The sequence below is a fragment of the Alosa pseudoharengus genome, unplaced genomic scaffold, assembly GCF_046254945.1.
Source record: "Alosa pseudoharengus isolate Yale_2024_CS ecotype anadromous, Long Island Sound unplaced genomic scaffold, YU_APseudo_1.1 YU_APseudo_1.1_scf_21, whole genome shotgun sequence".
Lineage (NCBI taxonomy): Eukaryota > Metazoa > Chordata > Actinopteri > Clupeiformes > Clupeidae > Alosa > Alosa pseudoharengus.
Window position 1 is genome coordinate 606,854 of NW_027468674.1, and position 22,393 is coordinate 629,246.

General features: G+C 41.9%; 1 protein-coding gene across 1 annotated transcript in view; it reads right to left on the minus strand.

Moving 5' to 3' along the window:
• The window catches only part of cabp5b (calcium binding protein 5b), a 44,215-nt gene extending 24,853 nt beyond the window's left edge, over positions 1-19,362 (minus strand). The window contains exons 1-4 of the mRNA XM_076299093.1: positions 19,315-19,362; positions 17,938-18,123; positions 10,498-10,528; positions 1,102-1,245 (exon numbers count right to left, since the gene is read on the minus strand). Coding sequence (XP_076155208.1) covers positions 1,102-1,245; positions 10,498-10,528; positions 17,938-18,123; positions 19,315-19,362 — 409 coding nt within the window. The remainder of the gene's footprint in view (positions 1-1,101; positions 1,246-10,497; positions 10,529-17,937; positions 18,124-19,314) is intronic.
• Between the last annotated feature and the right edge of the window lie 3,031 nt (positions 19,363-22,393).

The following is a 22,393-nucleotide window of genomic DNA, read 5'->3' on the forward strand; positions in this document are numbered from 1 at the left end:
ACCAATGGTGTAGAGATGACGCCACAGGGTTTTATTTAAGTGAGCCACGTTTGCATGTAGGCAATTTATATTCACAATACTTGCACCTACTAAAAGAAATATTATTTCATTGCATTTGTATTGGTTGTTTAGAGTAAAAAAAACAATCGGTCGGTATTAACGCAAGTTTACAACCAGCAAGTCGGTCAGACTAAAAGGGGAAAAAAAAAATATTTGGGTCGGTTCTAAATTGACAGTGTCGGTCGGGTTACGGCAAACGAAAATATTTTTAAGGATGGCCTAATGGACACCACACTGATTTCCCTCGAGTGGTAATATTTTTCTTTGAAATTATGTATGGTTTACCGAAATGGGAACTACGTTGTAGATGAGTGGAGCAAAGTGTGCGTTCTGCAGCACAGGCGGCCTGTGAGAAACTGCATGACAGTAGGCTATTTACAATATTTTTTGTTAAGTAGAGTTTGTAAACACTTTATCATCAACTTAATGCATGCACAACATTCGTTTGAGCAGGAGAGAGAATAACAATGAATGGGTGCAGCAACTACATAAATTGTAGCCATACTTGCTGCTTTCTTGTACTATTTGCTGGTTAACAGCACATAAAAGCTGATTTAAGCTAATTCACTAACTCAAGGCAAAATTATGGTGCTTAAAACCTTAGCGTAGCTGGAATAATGCTTAGGCTGATGTTAAAGTGCACGCGATGTTTAAAGCCATACACAACGGTAAATTGGAACAAAACTAAAGGTAACTTTAGCCTTTATAGGGCTGTATAAAGTTGTCCAAATTAATAGGTCGTAATTAGGCGTTGTTGTTGTAAAGATATGGCATGTAGATGTTGTACTATATAGGCTACTAAATTTTTAGGTCACCAATGCACGAACAAAACCGGGAAATGGACAAATATTATCAAGGCTTTGAATGTTTCCGTCTGTGCACGGGGGTGTCTGTAGACTGGTGTGCAACGCATTCATTCATGCAGGCCTGTGGTCATGCATGCGCCCTTAAAATAGCATCTGCATTTGTGCCACATTTGTGCCTCATTAAGGCCAACTCCTAATTGCCTGTGTGTGTGTGTGTGTGTGTGTGATCACTTACGGTTCATGTTGATGTTCTGGCCGAGTTCTATGAGTTCCATCTCTGTGGGCATATAGCCCATGGTCCTCATGAGGTTCCCCAGGTCCTTACAGCTGATGAGTCCATCCCGGTCCTTATCGAACTCCTCAAATGCCTCACGTAGCTCTAGAACCCCCACAGCCGAGTTAGTCACTCACTCTTCTCTACTATACTACACATTTGCTACAACAGGGTACCCCCAGAATTGTCAGACCTAAATTTAAGACTTTTTAAAACCTTTTTAATACCACTTCAGATGAAATTTAATACCTACATCGCACCCATTCGGATAGAATAAATAATATTAAAGGTAAGATTAAACCTCAAATAATTACTATTTACAAGTGTTTGAACATGCCAACATGAACATGACAGCAGTGCAGTGGCAACGCAAAGTTTTGTCGCGGTAGTAACGTGACTGAATGTCCCGCTTCATGGACAAATTTACGCGGAATAGAACCTAGTTGATTTCTGGGATTAAAGTGGAAAAAAAAATCGTTTGACTGAACTTTTTTCAGGCCATAAGTCATACGTTGTTCATATCTACCTATAGAGATAGCACCCCTTTTGCGGTCGCGACCTATTGGTTTTTAATGTACAAAAAGATGCAAACAGCAAAGTAAAGCACCAAATAAACACCAAAACGAGGCTACAGAGTACTAAGTTACAGGGTTGGGTAGTAACGGATTACATGTAATCTGGATTACGTAATCAGATTACAAAAATCAAGTAACTATAATCAGCCCAGATTACAATAAAATAATTGTGTAATCAGATTACAGTTACATTGTTGGGGATTACCTGATTAAATTTTATTATGCAAGCAATGCAACTTTTTAATGATATCCTAGTTATCTTTTAATTCGACAAGCTTCGGGCTTGCCGGTTCGATCCCCGACCAGTAGAAAAAATGTGGGCGGGGGAAGTGGTTGAGCACTGCTCTCCCATGCCCACATCCACGGCTGAAGTGCCCTTGAGTAAGGCACCTAACCCCTCATTGATCCCCGAGCGCCGTTGTAGCAGACAGCTCACTGTTCCGGGTTGGTGTGTGCTTCACCTCACTGTGTGTTCACTGTGCTTCACTAATTCGCGGATTGGGAGACCAAATTTCCCTCACGGGATCAAAAGAGTATCTATACTTACTTACTAACTTATTTACTATTGGGGCAGGTCTCTCGGCACACTGCCTAATCTTTTCCTCCTAATCTTAATGTAGCCTCTTGTTTTAGTGTTACCGTGTTTTTCAGACAATGGGACCTGGTGGCCACCATGTGAATAAGGCGAATTGAGAGTGTTCTTGATTGAGATTGAGTTTTCCTGTTGAACAAAACAATATTTCAATACCATCGCTGACCATTGCTGATTAGCCATTGCTGTTCTTTTCTACTGCAGCAATATTGTAGCAAGGCTTTAACTTACACTTATTTAATTACTTCAGGCCAAAAGTGTTTAAAGGGGAGATTTTTTCTTGTTAATATGCAATTCAACACTAAGTAAAATCTATAAAATCAAGTTTGCAAGACTTCACATTTCCTCATCAAAGTAATGAATCAGAACAGTCTAGATATTGTTCATATTTCCATTTGTTGCCTCATCTGCATTTAATGAAAACATGGTAATTTTTAGTTTTACAGACAACTCAAGTTTTCCAATGAGCAGCAATACTGTGTGCACTCATGCAGGAGGTCTGCGCATCTGATAACGACAATCGTGTTGCGATATGAAAGAACATGCGTAGCCTACTTTCTGAGCGCAAACAAGGTCAGCCATAGATAAACGTAGCCTATCTCTGTCGTGGTGGCTAGTTGCACCAGGTAGGGAAGATGTCCTGAAGTGCAAGAACGTTAACCTTATGGCGGTCTTCTGATTGTTGGCGTGCTAAAACATTTTCCTATTGCATCCATGAACAATTTTCTTGCAGCAAACCGCGCAAAAGCAAACCCCTGGCACTTTATTTTTTTACACCATGGCTTGTTAGTTCTCCCCCGTTTCCAACAGCCGCCCATCTCCATTTCTTTTGTAACTTTTGACACCTGTGCCTTCCTTTATTGTTGTTTATGTAAAGCACATTGATGTTTATGTAAAGCACATTGAATGACCTCTGTGTATGAAATGCGCTATATGAATAAACTTGACTTGACTTGACTTTAGCAACGCATCCATGACAGCTAGTGGCCTTGCCAAATAGACGCACACAAATCATGACGCTAATATGCAAGGTTCTGGTAGGCCTACTGGTTATGGTTTTGTGCTATACATTAATAATAGCAAAGTTTTAAGTTGACTATTTTAATTGCATGGTTATTTTTTGTCAACATACGCTCACAACCTACTGTCGTTAAAATGAGGCCCAAGCAAAATAGGCTACAAGGCTGTCTGTGCGTCACAAACACGACTGACCCCCTTACTCAACAGTTCGCGATATTTTTATTTTATGTTAACATGCTCAGTCAAAACCTTCCGTCGCAAATTGTGAAAACAGACGGGATAGGCATAGGCTACGGTTTATATTGCGTCGCTTTACACATATTGTTAGTTGCATTGATCAAAAACTGTAACAATAATAGTAGGCTACATCGGGTGGCAGCAGGCTATCTGTTCAAGTCATAGGTGACACCCAAAATGAATGACCTCCCCTGACAAGAGTTCGCGATAGTAAGAATTTGTCTACATTGATGCACGGAAAGAACACAGCCTCCAAATTCGCACATAGAGCTCACAATATCATATCCAAAAAAGTTAAACGGATTGGGCAACCTCATCAGCTGGTGGTGTCACTATAATCCAACTTTGACCGTCCTCCAGACGTGTTCTTTTTTTTTTAAGCAAGAGAACTTTAATCCTTGTCTGATTTACGCTACGTGAGGATATTACACTAAATCTACTGATCATTTGAAAAATTAAGACCTCCGTGAAAAAATTCCAGACTTTGAGGTGAAATTCAATACTTTTTAAGGCCTTTATTTAGGAAAATGAAATGTAATACTTTTTAATACTTTTAAGACTCCGCGGGTACCCTGTACAATATTAAGCTACTATACTCACTCTACTATACTCACTCTACTATACTCAGGGGCGTAGCACCAAATTCTGGGCCCTATGCACAAGTGGTGGCCATGGGCCCCCCCCCAACCAACCACCGGCTGTAAGCATGAAGCATGAGGTTCACAACTAACTACTATCTAATCACACATTGAATTAATCTAACAACTCTTAAATGTACTGTATAACAGAAAATAATCTTATTACCCAAGAATTCACTGAATTTCTGTTTTATTTGAAGAATGTTTAAAAGCTAGAACATGAAATGAATGAAAACACTTTTGGCTGAGAGAACAGCTATCTATACAAATTGAACACTTTTGGCTGAGAGAACAGCTATCTATAGCTAACTGAGTGTGATGCGTTTCACAAGTTAGCTTTGCTACTAATTTGACAGCCTTTCCTCATGAACCGTGAACAAACATTGAGCCTAAATTAAGCTATTAGCTCATAATAATTTTCGAATTAGTAGGCTATTGAAATGTTGTGGTAGGCTATAAATCAGGCATCATGTTATTTCTAATGTTGTGTTAATGCTGTTTTAGCACTGATAATCGCGGATTCGCGGTGGTATTGAAGTGTTTTGTAACCTTCAGGAGTTCATTTCATTTGTAGACTATTGCTTTCACATTGGGCTCACCTTTCTTGGGAAAGAAAGCTGTTAACACTTGTTTTCTCTCATTTCTTTTTTTCTTCCTTTCTTGCCTCTCTTTTCTTTTCTGGGAACCGGATTTAGCTTTCTTAGACTTAAGCTCTCCTTACACTGACAGACTTTGGAAAGATTTGCAAAGATTTGGAAAAGATTTTTGAAAGACTACAGTCTCAGACCCTCTCACATCTAAAGACAAGTAGTAGAGGTTTTAAGTCACAGACTATGATTTTGCAATGACTAGGGATCTTGCAGGGTCACTATTTACAAGACTGCAACTAGATTCCTTTAAATTATTACCCATCGTGCAATAGATATCAACAGGAACTGAAATTATAGCCTACTAAACTCAAAGTCGTATTTTCATGTTTCTGCAGCATTGTTTCATGCGTGACATCCATAACCGCTATAGAGTTGTTCTGTCACGTGGAAGAGTCGACTAAATATGTATAAGAAATGACAAATATTATAAGAATAACAAATAATCATATAGGCTACAGCTGTCGCCTACTTTGCCCCTTCCTGTTTGGTGTTGAAGAGAGGTCACTATTGGTTTTTATAGTTCACGTCAGTATTTGCATGAGCCACGACTAGAAAGACTTGCGATAATATCAAACATGTTTAATATTGTCGTAACGGCAAAACTAGAAAAGGACTGACTCCGACTGACTTAAAACCGCTAAGATTGGCACCTTACACTTAACGATCTAGTTGACGGGAGCGCGCCGCGATTCCAGTACAACTCCCATGATTTCTGTCCGACTTTGGAAATGTAGTCGCCGACTGTGAAAACAGGCCAAAATCGTACAATGTAAGGCCGCCATTAGACATCTCCACACCGTGACCATCTGCATTGCCGCTTCGGCAGAATGAACGTTACTTCAAAAATGCGCCTAGCAGGGGAAGGCGGACTGAACCATTTCGTGCAAGGGAGAGGGTGCCTGCCCTCAAACAATGTTGGCTTGGACACAATTTAATACATCAATCAACTGATGCATTTACCCGAAATATTTGCATCTATATTAGTTAATAAAATGTATTAAGATCTTTAAATTAAGGAAATTATTTATTATTAAGGAAAATAAAATTCAACTCCTTAGGGGCCCTCCCCCCACTTGGGGCCCGGGTAATTTATTCCCACTTGTCCCCCCACTACCACGCCCTTGACTATACTACACATCTGCTACCAGGGTTGGGTCAGATTACTTTCAAATGTAATCCATTACTGACTACAAATTACATGGCAATTTTTGTAATCAGTAACGTAATCAGGATTACCAAAAACATGTAACGTAATCTGATTACTTTAGGATTACTTTTAGATTACTTCAATAAATATGCCCCTAAGTAAAAGACACCACCACTGAATTGATGAAAGAATTCTCATTCTATTTTTCTGTTTATTATTTCATTACATCTAAGAAATCTCTTTGCTCTGAGTAAAGCATTCCTGTGTGAATTAACTGATCTTTTCTTCCAAAAATCTTAATGTAGCCCCTTGTTTTAGTGTTACCATTTACTTTGAGGTCACCGTTGTCTGAAAAACACTCAAAACTAATACATTTCTATAGCTATTCTCCAATTTGGGGGTGGTATTTTGGTGGTTGAAATTTTCCCCATCCCAAAATTGATCACTTAGTCATCATGGATGTGATCATGGATCACTATTCTCCAAACATGCACAACTCAACTTAACCTTTATAAGGGCACACCTGGACAATGAATTTAGCTTTTGCTGGATTTTTTTGACCCAGGGACATGGCCTGAGATTGAATGACACCATGTCCATTTCAATTGTGGGGGTGAGAAAATTATTCCTTTGGGATGTTTTTCAACCAGGGGGACCTGGTGACTTTCTCAAAGTAAACGGTAACACTAAAACAAGAGGCTACATTAAGATTAGGAGGAAAAGATCAGGCAGTGTGCCGAGAGACCTGCCCCAATAGTAAATAAGTTAGTAAGTAAGTATAGATACTCTTTTGATCCCTTGAGGGAAATTTGGTCTCCCAATCCGCGAATTAGTGAAGCACAGTGAACACACAGTGAGGTGAAGCACACACCAACCCGGAACAGTGAGCTGTCTGCTACAACGGCGCTCGGGGATCAATGAGGGGTTAGGTGCCTTACTCAAGGGCACTTCAGCCGTGGATGTGGGCATGGGAGAGCAGTGCTCAACCACTTCCCCCGCCCACATTTTTTCTACTGGTCGGGGATCGAACCGGCAAGCCCGAAGCTTGTCGAATTAAAAGATAACTAGGATATCGTTAAAAAGTTGCATTGCTTGCATAATAAAATGTAATCAGGTAATCCCCAACAATGTAACTGTAATCTGATTACACAATTATTTTATTGTAATCTGGGCTGATTATAGTTACTTGATTTTTGTAATCTGATTACGTAATCCAGATTACATGTAATCCGTTACTACCCAACCCTGTCTATTACAATATTAAGCTACTATACTCACTCTACACATTTGCTACAATATTAAGCTACTATACTCACTCCACTATACTCACTCTACTATACTACACATCTGCTACAATATTAAGATACTATACTCACTCTACTATACTCACTCTACTATACTACACATTTGCTACAATATTAAGCTACTATACTCACTCTACTATACTCACTCTACTATAATACACATCTGCTACAATATTAAGATACTATACTCAATCTACACATTTGCTACAATATTAAGCTACTATACTCACTCTACTATACTCACTCTACTATACTACACATCTGCTACAATATTAAGCTACTATACTCACTCTACTATACTCACTCTACACTCACTCTACTATACTCACTCTACTATACTCACTCTACTATACTACACATTTGCTACAATATTAAGCTACTATACTCACTCTACTATACTCACTCTACTATACTACACATTTGCTACAATATTAAGCTACTATACTCACTTTACTATACTACACATCTGCTACAATATTAAGCTACTATACTCACTCTACTATACTACACATTTGCTACAATATTAAGCTACTATACTCACTCTACTATACTACACATCTGCTACAATATTAAGCTACTATACTCACTCTACTATACTACACATCTGCTACTATACTCACTCTACTATACTCACTCTACTATACTACACATCTGTTACAATATTAAGCTACTATACTCACTCTACTATACTACACATTTGCTACAACATTAAGCTACTATACTCACTCTAGTATACTACACATCTGCTACAATATTAAGCTACTATACTCACTCTACTATACTACACATCTGCTACTATACTCACTCTACTATACTCACTCTACTATACTCACTCTACTATACTACACATTTGCTACAATATTAAGCTACTATACTCACTCTACTATACTACACATCTGCTACAATATTAAGCTACTATACTCACTCTACTATACTACACATCTGCTACTATACTCACTCTACTATACTCACTCTACTATACTCACTCTACACATCTTCATGTAACCAGTCTATCTCGATGCCCAAGACAATCTTCTTGGGCTGAGGCTTCACCTCACTGTGTGTTCACTGTGTGCTGAGTGTGTTTCACTAATTCACGGATTGGGATAAATGCTGAGACCAAATTTCCCTCACGGGATCAAAAGAGTATATATACTTATACTATATACACATTTCTCTATGTTAGAGACATTAAAGGCTCATCTTATCTTATCTTATCTTATCTTATCTTATCTACTAAAAACAGAGTAGTTAATAGCGCACGCACCATGCAGTTTGGCTTTAGAACTAACCACTCTACTGACACTGCATGCTGCTATTTTACTGAACACATTCAGGCTAATCTTGACAAGGGAGGAGTAGTGGGTGCTGTGTTGTTAGACCTACGAAAGGCTTTTGACACTGTGAACCACCCAGTACTCCTCTCCAAGTTAGCTAGCTTTCAGTTGTCCCCGAGTGTACTAGACTGGATGGAGTCATATTTGTGAAGTTGTGCCCAATGCATTAGGATAAAGGATAAAGCATCATCCTTAAGAGCATGTTCCATGGGGGTACCGCAAGGTTCCATCTTGGGGCCGCTTTTGTTCAGCACATACATCAACAATCTCCCATCGGTATGTGACGGTGTGGAGATATTGATGTATGCTGATGACACAGTCCTGTTTACACATGGCAAAGACCCAGGACAGGTTGCCCTCAAATCGACACAAACACTTACTAAAGTCACAAAGTGGCTGAACAATTCTTGTCTCATATTAAATACTGATAAAACTGTCACCATGTTCTTTCAAGTTTAAATACCTGGGAGTTACTTTAGACTCTACTCTCACTTTTTAAAAACACATTAAAAAGCTAGAGAATACAGTGAAGTATAGCATAGCTAATTTCAGACACATTCGTAATTCATGAACTGTTGATGCTGCTAAGACATGAAGCCATGTAAATGCTATGATCATGTCTCACTTACATTACTGTATGTCAACAGGACTGCCTTGAAATCCATTAGATCACTTTACAAACAAGCTCTGAAAATACTAGACAAGAGATCAATTCAGTACCAGCACTGTGCCATACTGGGCAAGTATAACATGCTTAGCCTCGAAGACCTCATACTATATTCTGACATGCGCCTAATACATAACATCAGTCTTGTCAGCACTAATCATTACTCTGTATATTTTTAATTGAGTGTGTGTGTGTGTGTGTCTGTGTGTGTGTGTGTGGGTGTGTGTGTGTGTGTCTGTGTGTGTCTGCGTGTGTGTGTGTCTGTGTGTGTGTGTGTGTGTGTGTGTCTCTGTGTGTGTGTGTGTGTGTGTCTGTGTGTGTGTGTGTGTGTGTGTGTGTGTGTGTGTGTGTGTGTGTCTGTGTCTGTGTGTGTGTGCGCGTGTGTGCATGCTTGTTGATCCTATTTCATTTTATGTGTGTGTGTTTTATCCTATTTTATTCTTCTTACCTGCCCAGGGACTGCAGATGGAAATGAGCTTTTAGCTGTAATCTGGTACAAACCTTGTACATGGTCCCTGTCTCAAATAAACCAATGAACTAAACTAAGTTAGTTTAATGTCTACTAAATTAAACATTATGCTACATTATGCAGAACTACTTTCCAAAACATCACCATCGTTGTGTGTTTGAAAGTCATTCTACAGCAAACATGTTAAAGGGATTGTGCATAGTAGATGTGTAGGGATGTTAAATGGATTGTGCATAGTAGATGTGTAGGAATGTTAAAGGGAATGTGCATAGTAGATGTGTAGGAATGTTAAAGGGATTGTGCATAGTAGATGTGTGGGGATTGTGCATAGTAGATGTGTAGGAATGTTAAAGGGATTGTGCATAGTTAAATGTGTAGAAATGTTAAAGGGATTGTGCATAGTAGATGTGTAGGGATTGTGTGTAGTAGATGTGTAGGAATGTTAAAGGGATTTTGCATAGTAGATGTGTAGGAATGTTAAAGGGATTGTGCATAGTAGATGTGTAGGCATGTTAAAGGGATTGTGCATAGTAGATGTGTAGGGATTGTGCATAGTAGATGTGTAGGAATGTTAAAGGGATTGTGCATAGTAGATGTGTAGGCATGTTAAAGGGATTGTGGATAGTAGATGTGTAGGGATTGTGCATAGTAGATGTGTAGGAATGTTAAAGGGATTGTGCATAGTAGATGTGTAGGAATGTTAAAGGAAGGGGAACTTTACCTTCTATTTCATCATCAGCTAGCTTGCGTTCCTGTGGGAAAAACAGAAACGTTTATCTTGACGCTTTCTCTCCCGCACACACAAACACACACACACACTTTCTCCTTTATTACACACACACTCCAACTCTCTTGTGTGTTTCTCTAGGAGATTATGGTCAACATTTGGGGAAGCTTTTCAATTTTGATCATTTTGCTGGGATGCAAATCAAGAATAACTGCATTGTGTGTGTGTGTGTAGTGAGTGTGTGTGTGTGTGTGTGTGTGTGTGTGTGTAGTGTGTGTGTGTGTGTGTGTGTGTGTGTGTAGTGTGTGTGTGTGTGTGTGTGTGTAGTGTGTGTGTAGTGTGTGTGTGTAGTGTGTGTGTAGTGTGTGTGTGTAGTGTGTGTGTGTAGTGTGTGTGTGTGTCTGTGTGTGTGTGTGTAGTGTGTGTGTGTGTGTGTGTGTGTAGTGTAGTGTAGTGTAGTGTGTGTGTGTAGTGTGTGTAGTGTGTGTGTGTAGTGTGTGTGTAGTGTGTGTAGTGTGTGTGTAGTGTGTGTAGTGTGTGTGTGTGTGTGTGTGTGTAGTGTGTGTGTGTGTGTGTAGTGTGTGTGTGTGTAGTGTGTGTGTGTGTGTGTGTAGTGTGTGTGTGTGTGTAGTGTGTGTGTGTGTGTGTGTAGTGTGTGTAGTGTGTAGTGTGTGTGTAGTGTGTAGTGTGTGTGTGTGTGTGTAGTGTGTGTGTGTGTGTGTGTGTGTAGTGTGTGTGTGTGTGTGTGTAGTGTGTGTGTGTGTAGTGTGTGTGTGTGTGTAGTGTGTGTGTGTGTGTGTGTGTGTAGTGTGTGTGTGTGTAGTGTGTGGTGTGTGTGTGTGTGTGTGTGTGTGTAGTGTGTTTGTGTGTGTGTGTGTAGTGTGTGTGTGTAGTGTGTGTGTAGTGTGTGTGTGTAGTGTGTGTGTGTAGTGTGTGTGTGTGTAGTGTAGTGTAGTGTAGTGTGTGTGTGTGTAGTGTGTAGTGTGTGTGTAGTGTGTGTGTGTGTGTGTGTGTAGTGTGTGTGTGTGTAGTGTGTGTGTGTGTGTGTGTAGTGTGTGTGTGTAGTGTGTGTGTGTGTAGTGTGTGTGTGTGTGTGTGTAGTGTGTGTGTGTGTAGTGTGTGTGTGTGTGTAGTGTGTGTGTGTGTAGTGTGTGTGTGTGTGTAGTGTGTGTGTGTGTAGTGTGTGTGTGTGTGTGTGTGTGTAGTGTGTGTGTGTGTGTAGTGTGTGTGTGTGTGTGTGTAGTGTGTGTAGTGTGTGTGTGTAGTGTGTGTGTGTGTGTGTAGTGTGTGTGTGTGTAGTGTGTGTGTGTGTGTGTGTGTAATGTGTGTGTGTGTGTGTGTGTGTGTGTAGTGTGTGTGTGTGTGTAGTGTGTGTGTGTGTGTGTGTGTGTGTGTAGTGTGTGTAGTGTGTGTGTGTGTGTGTGTGTGTGTGTGTGTGTGTGTGTGTGTAGTGTGTGTGTGTGTGCGTGTGTGTAGTGTGTGTGTGTGTCTGTGTGTGTGTGTGTAGTGTGTGTGTGTGTGTGTAGTGTGTGTGTAGTGTGTGTGTGTAGTGTGTGTGTAGTGTGTGTGTGTAGTGTGTGTGTGTAGTGTGTGTGTGTGTCTGTGTGTGTGTGTGTAGTGTGTGTGTGTGTGTGTGTGTAGTGTAGTGTAGTGTAGTGTGTGTGTGTAGTGTGTGTAGTGTGTGTGTGTAGTGTGTGTGTAGTGTGTGTAGTGTGTGTGTAGTGTGTGTAGTGTGTGTGTGTGTGTGTGTGTGTAGTGTGTGTGTGTGTGTGTAGTGTGTGTGTGTGTAGTGTGTGTGTGTGTGTGTGTAGTGTGTGTGTGTGTAGTGTGTGTGTGTGTGTAGTGTGTGTGTGTGTGTGTGTAGTGTGTGTAGTGTGTAGTGTGTGTGTAGTGTGTAGTGTGTGTGTGTGTGTGTAGTGTGTGTGTGTGTGTGTGTGTGTGTGTGTGTGTGTGTGTGTAGTGTGTGTGTGTGTAGTGTGTGTGTGTGTGTAGTGTGTGTGTGTGTGTGTGTGTGTGTGTAGTGTGTGTGTGTGTAGTGTGTGTAGTGTGTGTGTGTGTGTGTGTGTGTGTAGTGTGTTTGTGTGTGTGTGTGTAGTGTGTGTGTGTAGTGTGTGTGTAGTGTGTGTGTAGTGTGTGTGTGTAGTGTGTGTGTGTAGTGTGTGTGTGTGTAGTGTAGTGTAGTGTAGTGTGTGTGTGTAGTGTGTAGTGTGTGTGTAGTGTGTGTGTGTGTGTGTGTGTAGTGTGTGTGTGTGTAGTGTGTGTGTGTGTGTGTGTAGTGTGTGTGTGTGTAGTGTGTGTGTGTGTGTGTGTAGTGTGTGTGTGTGTAGTGTGTGTGTGTGTGTAGTGTGTGTGTGTGTAGTGTGTGTGTGTGTGTAGTGTGTGTGTGTGTAGTGTGTGTGTGTGTGTGTGTGTGTAGTGTGTGTGTGTGTGTAGTGTGTGTGTGTGTGTGTGTAGTGTGTGTAGTGTGTGTGTGTAGTGTGTGTGTGTGTGTAGTGTGTGTGTGTGTAGTGTGTGTGTGTGTAGTGTGTGTGTGTGTGTGTGCCATGTGACTTGTACTGGCCTCTCTCTCCGCTTTAAACAGACCTCGATTCCAGCTGTGACGTGACAATTACAACCCACCCTGACCCAAACCCTGTGGCAACCACAACAGCTTTAAACTCCAGACCTACAGCAGCATTACAGCAGCAACCTCACACTAATGACAGCATCAAACCTTTTTTCCAACCACGACAGATGGCACTGGTAAATGCTTGCTAGCATGCTAATTTGCCTCTTCAGTTCAATAGAGTTTGTGCCATGCTGTGAAATTGTGTTTAAGTATTGCATAATGAGTCCGCCACATACCTCAGAATGGCTAACTACACAGATACACAGGTATGGCAGCATGGTCTGCCTTGTTAGCCTCATACCTCAGAACTCCTAACTACACAGTAGTACACAGCAGGGCTGCCAACTTTTCAAAAAACCTTGGAGTGAGATTTGGTGGGGCCAACCAAAATTTTGCTGCGTAAATTTTTGTTTGGCTCATTCAGCATTATACCGTACAGTAAAAGAAACGTACATCAGTGGTTCTCAGGTGTAGGGACCAGGCATGGACGGATTATGAGCTTTCGTTGAACACGTCAACATTTTTTTCAGTAAGTATACTTCCAGTGTGGCTATTCACATGACATTTTCTCCAGACATTAGTATTAACTTAGATAATCCACACATGTTAAAAAATCCAAACATTAATGTCCATAAGTAGAGTTATGAGTAAAAAAGTGGAATGCCACAGGTAAAAAGTATTGAACACTCCTACTGAAATTTCTTAAATACTTTGTGAAAAAGCCATTATTTGTAATGAGAGCTTCAACGCATTTCCTGTATGACTAAACTAATCAGTTGCAGTATTCAGGTGTGATTTTGGCCCATTCTTTTAAACAGATAGTCTTTTGATATTGAAGATTCCAGGGGTCCCACTTGTAAATCCTGATCTTTAGGTAACTTCCAAAATTGTTCAATTGGATTAAAGTCAGGGCCTTGATTTCCTTTCTCTGAAACCAATTGAGAGTTTCCTTTGCTGAATGCTTTGGACCATTGTCCTGCTGGAAGGTCTAGCCACGTCTCATCATCATCCTGGTGGATGGCAAGATTCTCCTAGGAAAAATCGCTCTGTGAAACTGTGTGAAGTCTGCCAGTACTATGAGATAAAAAACAGCCCCACACCTTGATGCCTCCACCTCCAAACCTCACTGTTAGTATGGTATTTTTAGGGTGATGCACAGTGTCATTTCTCCTCCAAATATGGTGTGTAGTATGACATCCAAAAAGTTAACATTTTCTTTCGCCTGACCAGAATACATTCTCTCAGTATTTAATAGGCTTGTCCAAATGTTGTGTAGCAAACTTTCAACGAGTTTCAACATGTTTTTCTTCAGTAATAGAGTCATGCGGGGTGAGTGTGCATAGAGGCCATGGCGGTGGAGTGCATTACCTATGATTTTCTCTGTAACAATTGAACCTGCTGCCTCCAAGTCTTTCTGGAGCTTTCTCCAAGTGGTCCTTGGCTCTTAGGCTACACTTCTGACTATCCTTCTGACTTCCTGGTCAGAAATCTTGTGAGGAGATCCTGTGCATGGCCGATTGATGATGCAGTGATGTTCCTTCCACTTGCAGATAATGGCTCCAATACTGCTTACTGGATGATTCTTACAGTAAGTTTTGAGATGCATCTGTAACCAGTTCCACTGATATGTTTTGCAACAGTAATGTTGCAAAGGTCTTGGAAGAGCTCTTTGCTTTTACCCATTATGAAATGTTTATTGTGTGACACCTTGGTAATGAAAAACCTTTTTATAGCTCATAATATGTGCTGATACATCTTATATTAATTTGCACAGATATGAGGGATAATTACTATCTAACTGTGTATAGATTCCAGCTCGTTCCTGGCCATTCCTTGCCTTTGTGTACTGCTTTTTCTTAGCGTGTTCAATACTTTTTCCCTGTGCCATTCCACTTTTTTGCTCATAACTCTACTTATGGACATTAATGTTTGGATTTTCTATATGTGTGGATTACCTAAGTTAATACTAATGTCTGGTGAAAATTTCATGCAAATAGCCTCACTGGAAGTATACTTACTGAAAAAAATGTTGACGTGTTCAATACTTATTTTCCCCGCTGTATTAAGGGCTCCCCACTAATTGACGCATATGTGGAAGGGGGGTTTGGGCATACTCCCCCAGAATTTTTTTAATTTGTTTAATGTGATTTTCCTGTATTCTGGTGCATTTTGGGGATGGGCAATACTAAATTCAATCAGATTCATAGCCTACATCCTGATGTGTTGATATTGAGGCAATGATTCCATGCAAAGGCTTGGGCTTCAGGGCCCCCTGACACCTTGGGCCCCTGGGTCTGGGCCCGGAAGGCCCGTGCAGTAATCCATCCCTGGGACCAGGGTCCCAGAGTTATATGAACATTGGTATCAAAGGGATCTAGCCTACTACTAGGACCATGGGCGTCGGAGGCATTGTGAAAATGGTTGGGGCATTTCAGCGGGGGGTATGGGGGTCCTCCCCCAGACATTTTTTTTTGGACTAGATGCAATTTCCTGAATTCTGGTACATTTTAACAGGTTATTTAGATACTTCTATATAACAAAATAAAGCCAGCCTACGAAATTAATAAAAAGTAAATCATGCATAATTTAAAAATAACTCAATAGGCTACTTGGCTACGCAATAAGGTTTCCATTACAGCACCGCGGACGTTCAATGAACGCATGAAAGCGGATGGTTTGTTTGAAATCCCGACACTCTTTCAACTACATGGAACGTAATAGTGATCATCAAATACCTCCCCAGATTTCAGTGCCCATCAGTCCCAACATTTAACAATATAATCAAACAGTCCAAAAGTAAATTAAATATCAAACTAAACCGAAAATGTCATGCTTTTGAAGGCCTACCAGTATGCCGCTCAAAGACACGCATATCTCAAAATAAAACTCGCATAAGAAATAAAGGGCTGTCTTGAATACAATCCTGCCCCTAAAGGCCTTTACTTTGTCTTATGACCTCAGTCATAATTTGAGAATTTACAGTATCTAAGTAGACAAACTGGCTTCAGATATCCAACAGAGTGAATAGAGATTGTGCAGTCTTAGCTGTGGTTAGTGACGTGATGCTGTTAATGGGGAGTTTTACATAGCCTAGCGTAAACCTATAGGTTATTATTTATTTGGCGTACCTATAAGGCTTTTTACCTTATCAAAAGTGATCTCTTCAACACTGCGGGGGATTTGGCGCTTGTCACTGTGTGTGTGACAGAAGCGGAATGGGAGAATGCGTGTAACAAAAAAAAAAAAAGTTTATGAGCGATTTACGCGAAAATGGGAGAATCCAATGAAAATGACAATGAAGCACTAAACAGATGCTGAAAACAGCACTGGTATTTCGCACGGCAAAAGTGTGTGTGTGTGTGTGGGGGGGGGTCCAAACTAACAATTTTAAAAAGTGGGTGGGTGTTTTGTAAGAATTTAAGAAATAAGAAATATTTTAACTTTTAAATGCATCAATCAGGTGCACTTTCAAAATAAATTCAGAGGTCAGACTTGCTTATTTTTATGGAAATATTTGTGCTGTAGCCTAAGCTATTTTGCACTTCAGAATTATAACCATGCACACACAGGTGGAATAGTTATGGTGATATTGCAATAAGTTCACAACCACAAAAACATATGCTACATTTCACAGTTCAGAAATGTCAAAAAATGTGTGTACATTTCAGCACTCCATGAAATTATGCAGAAGTGGTCACCTGTGTTATTCAGCTAGTTTATTTAAGATAATATATTGGTCATTGTAATGGCCATAGCCTATAGCCTACATGCTATTCCTTTTTCAGGATGTACCCATATCTGCATGATGTGAATGTTTGCATAAGGCTTATGTCAGGCTTTATATCAATATTTGTGTCTCGTTATTTGATTTTCTTCATATTTTTGCATTAATGTCACTAGGAAGCATGCCAATATAAATATATTAATTTATCTGTAATGGGATTGGCTGGAACCTGACAATATAAGAACCATGATAGTGGGATAATCTATGGCTGAGCAGTTTACAAAAATGTATGTAGGCCTACTGACAAATAGTTTACATTAGAATACATTATAATTTCGCCCCAATGAGGCTATGTAGAATTGCTGTTTTGTAGGTTTGCTGTTTATTGTCAAATAGGGTTTTCCACGTGTTGTGTGAAGGGTTAGTGAAATATTAAACTGAGAGTAATGGGTAAATGCAAATATGATTAGCCTAAATTGCACGTCGGTTCAATGTTAATTCTCTCGCGAACCATTTATCACAGCAACTTGGCGCTAATATCATTGGAAAGCTTAGCTTCCGCACGTTCACATGATGTGTGATATCATATGTATAGGTTTAGTTTAGTTGAACCTCATCTGCCAGGTATTTGACCTACCAGGTTGACACAGCGTGAAAAATACTCAATAATACTCAAAGCACCTGAAGCCGGGGAAATGCGGGGGGGATGCGCCTGGGACGGCTTCTGAAGTAGCATCGCAAATGAGAGAAAATTTAGAAAATTCCACAGACAGGGGGTGCTCTTGAACCCTCTCACCGTCTCTGAAAGCATAACCGTGGCTCAACAGGTAGATCTATAGATAGGCTAAACTCATTTTTCAGGCATCTGACCGACCTGACACTTGCGTGAGAAATCGGGGGTGTGGCGTGTGAGCGTGTGAAACTAATCAAATGCGTGTGTCTCACGGCCAATGCCTGAGAGTTGGCACCTATGAGTACACAGTAGTAACTACACACAACTACACAGATACACAGATGTGGCAGCATGTGTAACCTGCGTTGTGTTGAACCTGCGCGATTCAGCCCTGCACACGCCCAGACTCCACCCTGCACACGCCCAGACTCGACCCTGCACACGCCCAGACTCCACCCTGCACACGCCCAGACTCGACCCTGCACACGCCCAGACTCCACCCTGCACACGCCCAGACTCCACCCTGCACACGCCCAGACTCGACCCTGCCAACAGCAGCACCTCGGACCGGGAGGCGAGCGTGCGGACGGTTGAGCCAATAGCACAGAGAGCACCCTAACACACACACACACACAGAGAGAGCACGATCCAAGGTCACCCTAACACACACACACACACACACACAGAGAGCACGAGCCAAGGTCACCCTAACACACACACACACACAGAGAGCACGATCCAAGGTCACCCTAACACACACACACAGAGAGCACGATCCAATAGCACCCTAACACACACACACACACACACACAGAGAGCACGATCCAATAGCACCCTAACACACACACACACACACACACACACAGAGAGCACGATCCAATAGCACACAGGCTACTAGCAGCACTCTTGAGGGTTGATCCAATAGCACAGGCTACTAGCTCGCATGCCAGCAGCACTCTTGAGGGTTGAGCCAATAGCACACAGGCTACTAGCTCGCATGCCAGCAGCACTCTTGAGGGTTGAGCCAATAGCAAACAGGCTACTAGCTCGCATGCCAGCAGCACTCTTGAGGGTTGATCCAATAGCACAGGCTACTAGCTCGCATGCCAGCAGCACTCTTGAGGGTTGATCCAATAGCACAGGCTACTAGCTCGCATGCCAGCAGCACTCTTGAGGGTCGATCCAATAGCACAGGCTACTAGCTCGCATGCCAGCAGCACTCTTGAGGGTTGATCCAATAGCACAGGCTACTAGCTCGCATGCCAGCAGCACTCTTGAGGGTTGATCCAATAGCACAGGCTACTAGCTCGCATGGCAGCAGCACTCTTGAGGGTTGATCCAATAGCACAGAGACTACCAGCTCGCATGCCAGCAGCACTCTTGAGGGTTGATCCAATAGCACAGGCTACTAGCTCGCATGGCAGCAGCACTCTTGAGGGTTGATCCAATAGCACAGGCTACTAGCTCGCATGCCAGCAGCACTCTTGAGGGTTGATCCAATAGCACAGGCTACTAGCTCGCATGCCAGCAGCACTCTTGAGGGTTGAGCCAATAGCACAGGCTACTGGCTCGCATGCCAGCAGCACTCTTGAGGCGTCGGGGAGTGAGGTTTACCAACGTTCCACAAGAACAGCTAGCACAGAGAGCACGATCCAAGGTCACCCTAACACACACACACACACACAAAGAGCACGATCCAAGGTCACCTTAAAACAAACACACAGACAGCACGATCCTAACACACACGCACTGAAAGTATGATCCTAACACACACACATACAGAAAGCACGACCCTTTGGAACTCACTGTGTTTTTGGCTCCTTTGAGGAAGATGCAGGCGTGTCCCAGACTCATGGTGCTGTTGCTCCTGAGCGCCCTCTCCTGGTGGAATAACGTATGTGCTCCTGAGCGCCCTCTGCTGGTGGAATAATGTCTGTGCTCCTGAGCGCCCTCTCCTGGTGGAATAACGTTTGTGCTCCTGAGCGCCCTCTGCTGGTGGAATAACGTCTGCACAGCTCCTTCCACTGACAGAACAGCGCACACACGACATGAATGTGTGTGTGTGCGTGTGTGTGCGTGAGAGCATGTATCGGTGTGTGTTGGGATGAGTGTGTGTGTGTGTGTGTGTGTGTGTGTGTGTGTGTGTGTGTGTGTGAGAGAGCATGTATGGGTGTGTGTTGGTATGAGTGTGTGTGTGTGAACGCATGTATCGGTGTGTGTTGGTATGAGTGTGTGTGTGTGTGAGAGCATGTATCGGTGTGTGTTGGTATGAGTGTGTAAGTATTGAAAAATAATTTCAGTCAGAAGAACAAACCTGATCACTGCTGCTGCTGGGAATGATGACGCTTCTCTCTCCTCCCTCTCTCTTTCACTCTCTTCTCTCTCTCTTTCTCTCTTCTCTCTCTCTCTCTCCTGTCTGTCACTTCTCTCTTCTTTCTTTCCCTCTATTCTCTCTCTATCTCTCTCTCTCTTCTCTCTCTCTTTCTCTCTTCTCTCTCTCTCTCTCTCTTCTCTCTCTCTTTCTCTCTTCTCTCTCTCTCTCTCTCTCTTCTCTCTCTCTTTCTCTCTTCTCTCTCTCTTTCTCTCTTCTCTCTCTCTCTCTCTCTCTCTCTCTCTCTCTCTGTCCTTTGGTCCACTCCGCTTAACCCTCTGCTGTGCAACTGAGCCTTCAGAGCACTGACCACGAGGATTAGACCAGAGGAGAGGAGGAGGGGTGGAGAGAGAGAGAGGGAGAGAGGAGAGGAGGAGGGGTGGAGAGAGAGAGAGGGAGAGAGGAGAGGAGAGGAAGGGGAGAGGGAGGGAGAGGAGGAGGGGTGGAGAGAGAGAGGGTGAGAGAAGGGGGGAGAGGGGAAAGGAGGAGAGAGGGGAGAGGAGGGGTGGAGAGAAAGAGAGGGAGAGAGAAACAAGGGAGGGGAGAAGGAGAGAGGAAAGAGAGAGGGATATGTGAGAGGGCCGAAGGAAAGTATTTTTCTATAAGTGTGTGTCTGTGTGTTTGTGACATAGGGAAAGTGTGTATATGTCTGAGGTAGAGGAAGTGTGTGTGTGTGTGTGGGGGGGGGGGGGGGTAGGAAGAGAGTGTGTGTGTATGTGTGAGGTAAGGAGAGTGTATGTGGATGGGACTGTGTATGTCTGTGATAACAGACTGAAGACACACACACACACACACACACACACACACACACACACACACACACACACACACTCACACACACACACACACACTCTCACACACACACACTCACACACACACACAAAGTCTGTCCATGCATTACATAAATCCCCAGTATATTTTATCTGTAATCTGTGTATTTTCAGAAGACTTTTAATCCAGGGATCTGACATTCCAACACACACTAATACATGTATGCACACACACACACACACACACACACACACACTCAAACAAACATGCACACATGCATACATACCCACACAGACTTAAGAATTAGATTGATAGATAGATAGATGGATAGATAGATAGATAGATAGATAGATAGATTGTCTCTGTGAATGTGGGTTGGTATGATGCACAGGGGCTAATGTAGCCAGTGACTGTCTCTGTGGATGTGGGTTGGTATGTATGGTAGGTATGTGTGATGCACAGATGCTAATGGGGGCTAATGTAGCCAGTAACTGTCTCTGTGAATGTGGGTTGGTATGATGCACAGGGGCTAATGTAGCCAGTAACTGTCTCTGTGGATGTAGGTTGGTATGGTAGGTATGTATGATGCACAGATGCTAACGGGAGCTAATGTAGCCAGTAGGGGAGAGTGGGGTACGATGAGCCATTTTTTACATTCTTCATCATTCTGACTTTTCAAAGAGGTTTTGTTTTGTAATATTCACACCAAAACAGTGTGGGGTAAGATAAGCTTATGTATGGGGTAAGATAACAGTGTTAGTGTGGGGTAAGATAACAGTGTGGGGTAAGATAAGCTTATGTGTGGGGTAAGTTGAGCCAACACAAATTTTTCATGTAAAACATTTTTATGTCAAAACAATCATTTCATTTACAAATACAAACTGTAACAAACACCAACATGTAACTGTGAATTTGCCCAATGGATTGAACTGAAAATTTGCCAAGACATGTTTAGGCCTATTACAATTTTCTCGCCTGTTTGCCTTTGAATTGGAACCAAAAATAAGGAGGTCACAAAATAAAGGCAAACTCACAGATGCAATACAATACTCGTTAGCTGGTTCAGTTTACCCCAGCCCTGGTGACTCATCTTACCCCACAACCACCATTTTGAAAGAAAATGCTTCTCACAACAAGCTAAGGTAACATCATGATTTTGTTTAGCCCTCACATCATAGGGGCACCAATGAAGGTGTAATGCATTTGAATGTTGTTCTGTTCACGTTCTCTAAATCCCCCAAACTCTGGACATGAATGAAATCCACTTGAAGAGCAAGAATTCATATTTTTACTCATATTTTGTTTTAGCACATTTGCCATGTGCTGTACCTTTCCACATATTGTAGAGAATGATGCCCTCTTCCTTAAAATGCTGTCACATGATAACATTTGTTTACGGTTTTCTAAAAAAAAGGGGTGGCTCATCTTACCCCATGCTCACCTAACTGCCTCTGTGCATGTGGGTTGGTATGGTGCACAGAGGTAAATGGAGCCAGAAAAAATGCACATATGCACTCATACACACACGTTATAAACATGCTCATATGCACTCATACACACATACACACACGTCATAAACATGATCATATGCACTCATACACACACGTCATAAACATGTTCATATGCCCTCATACACACACGTCATAAACATGTTCATATGCACTCATACACACACGTCATAAACATGCACATATGCACTCATACACACACGTCATAAACATGCTCATATGCACTCATACACAC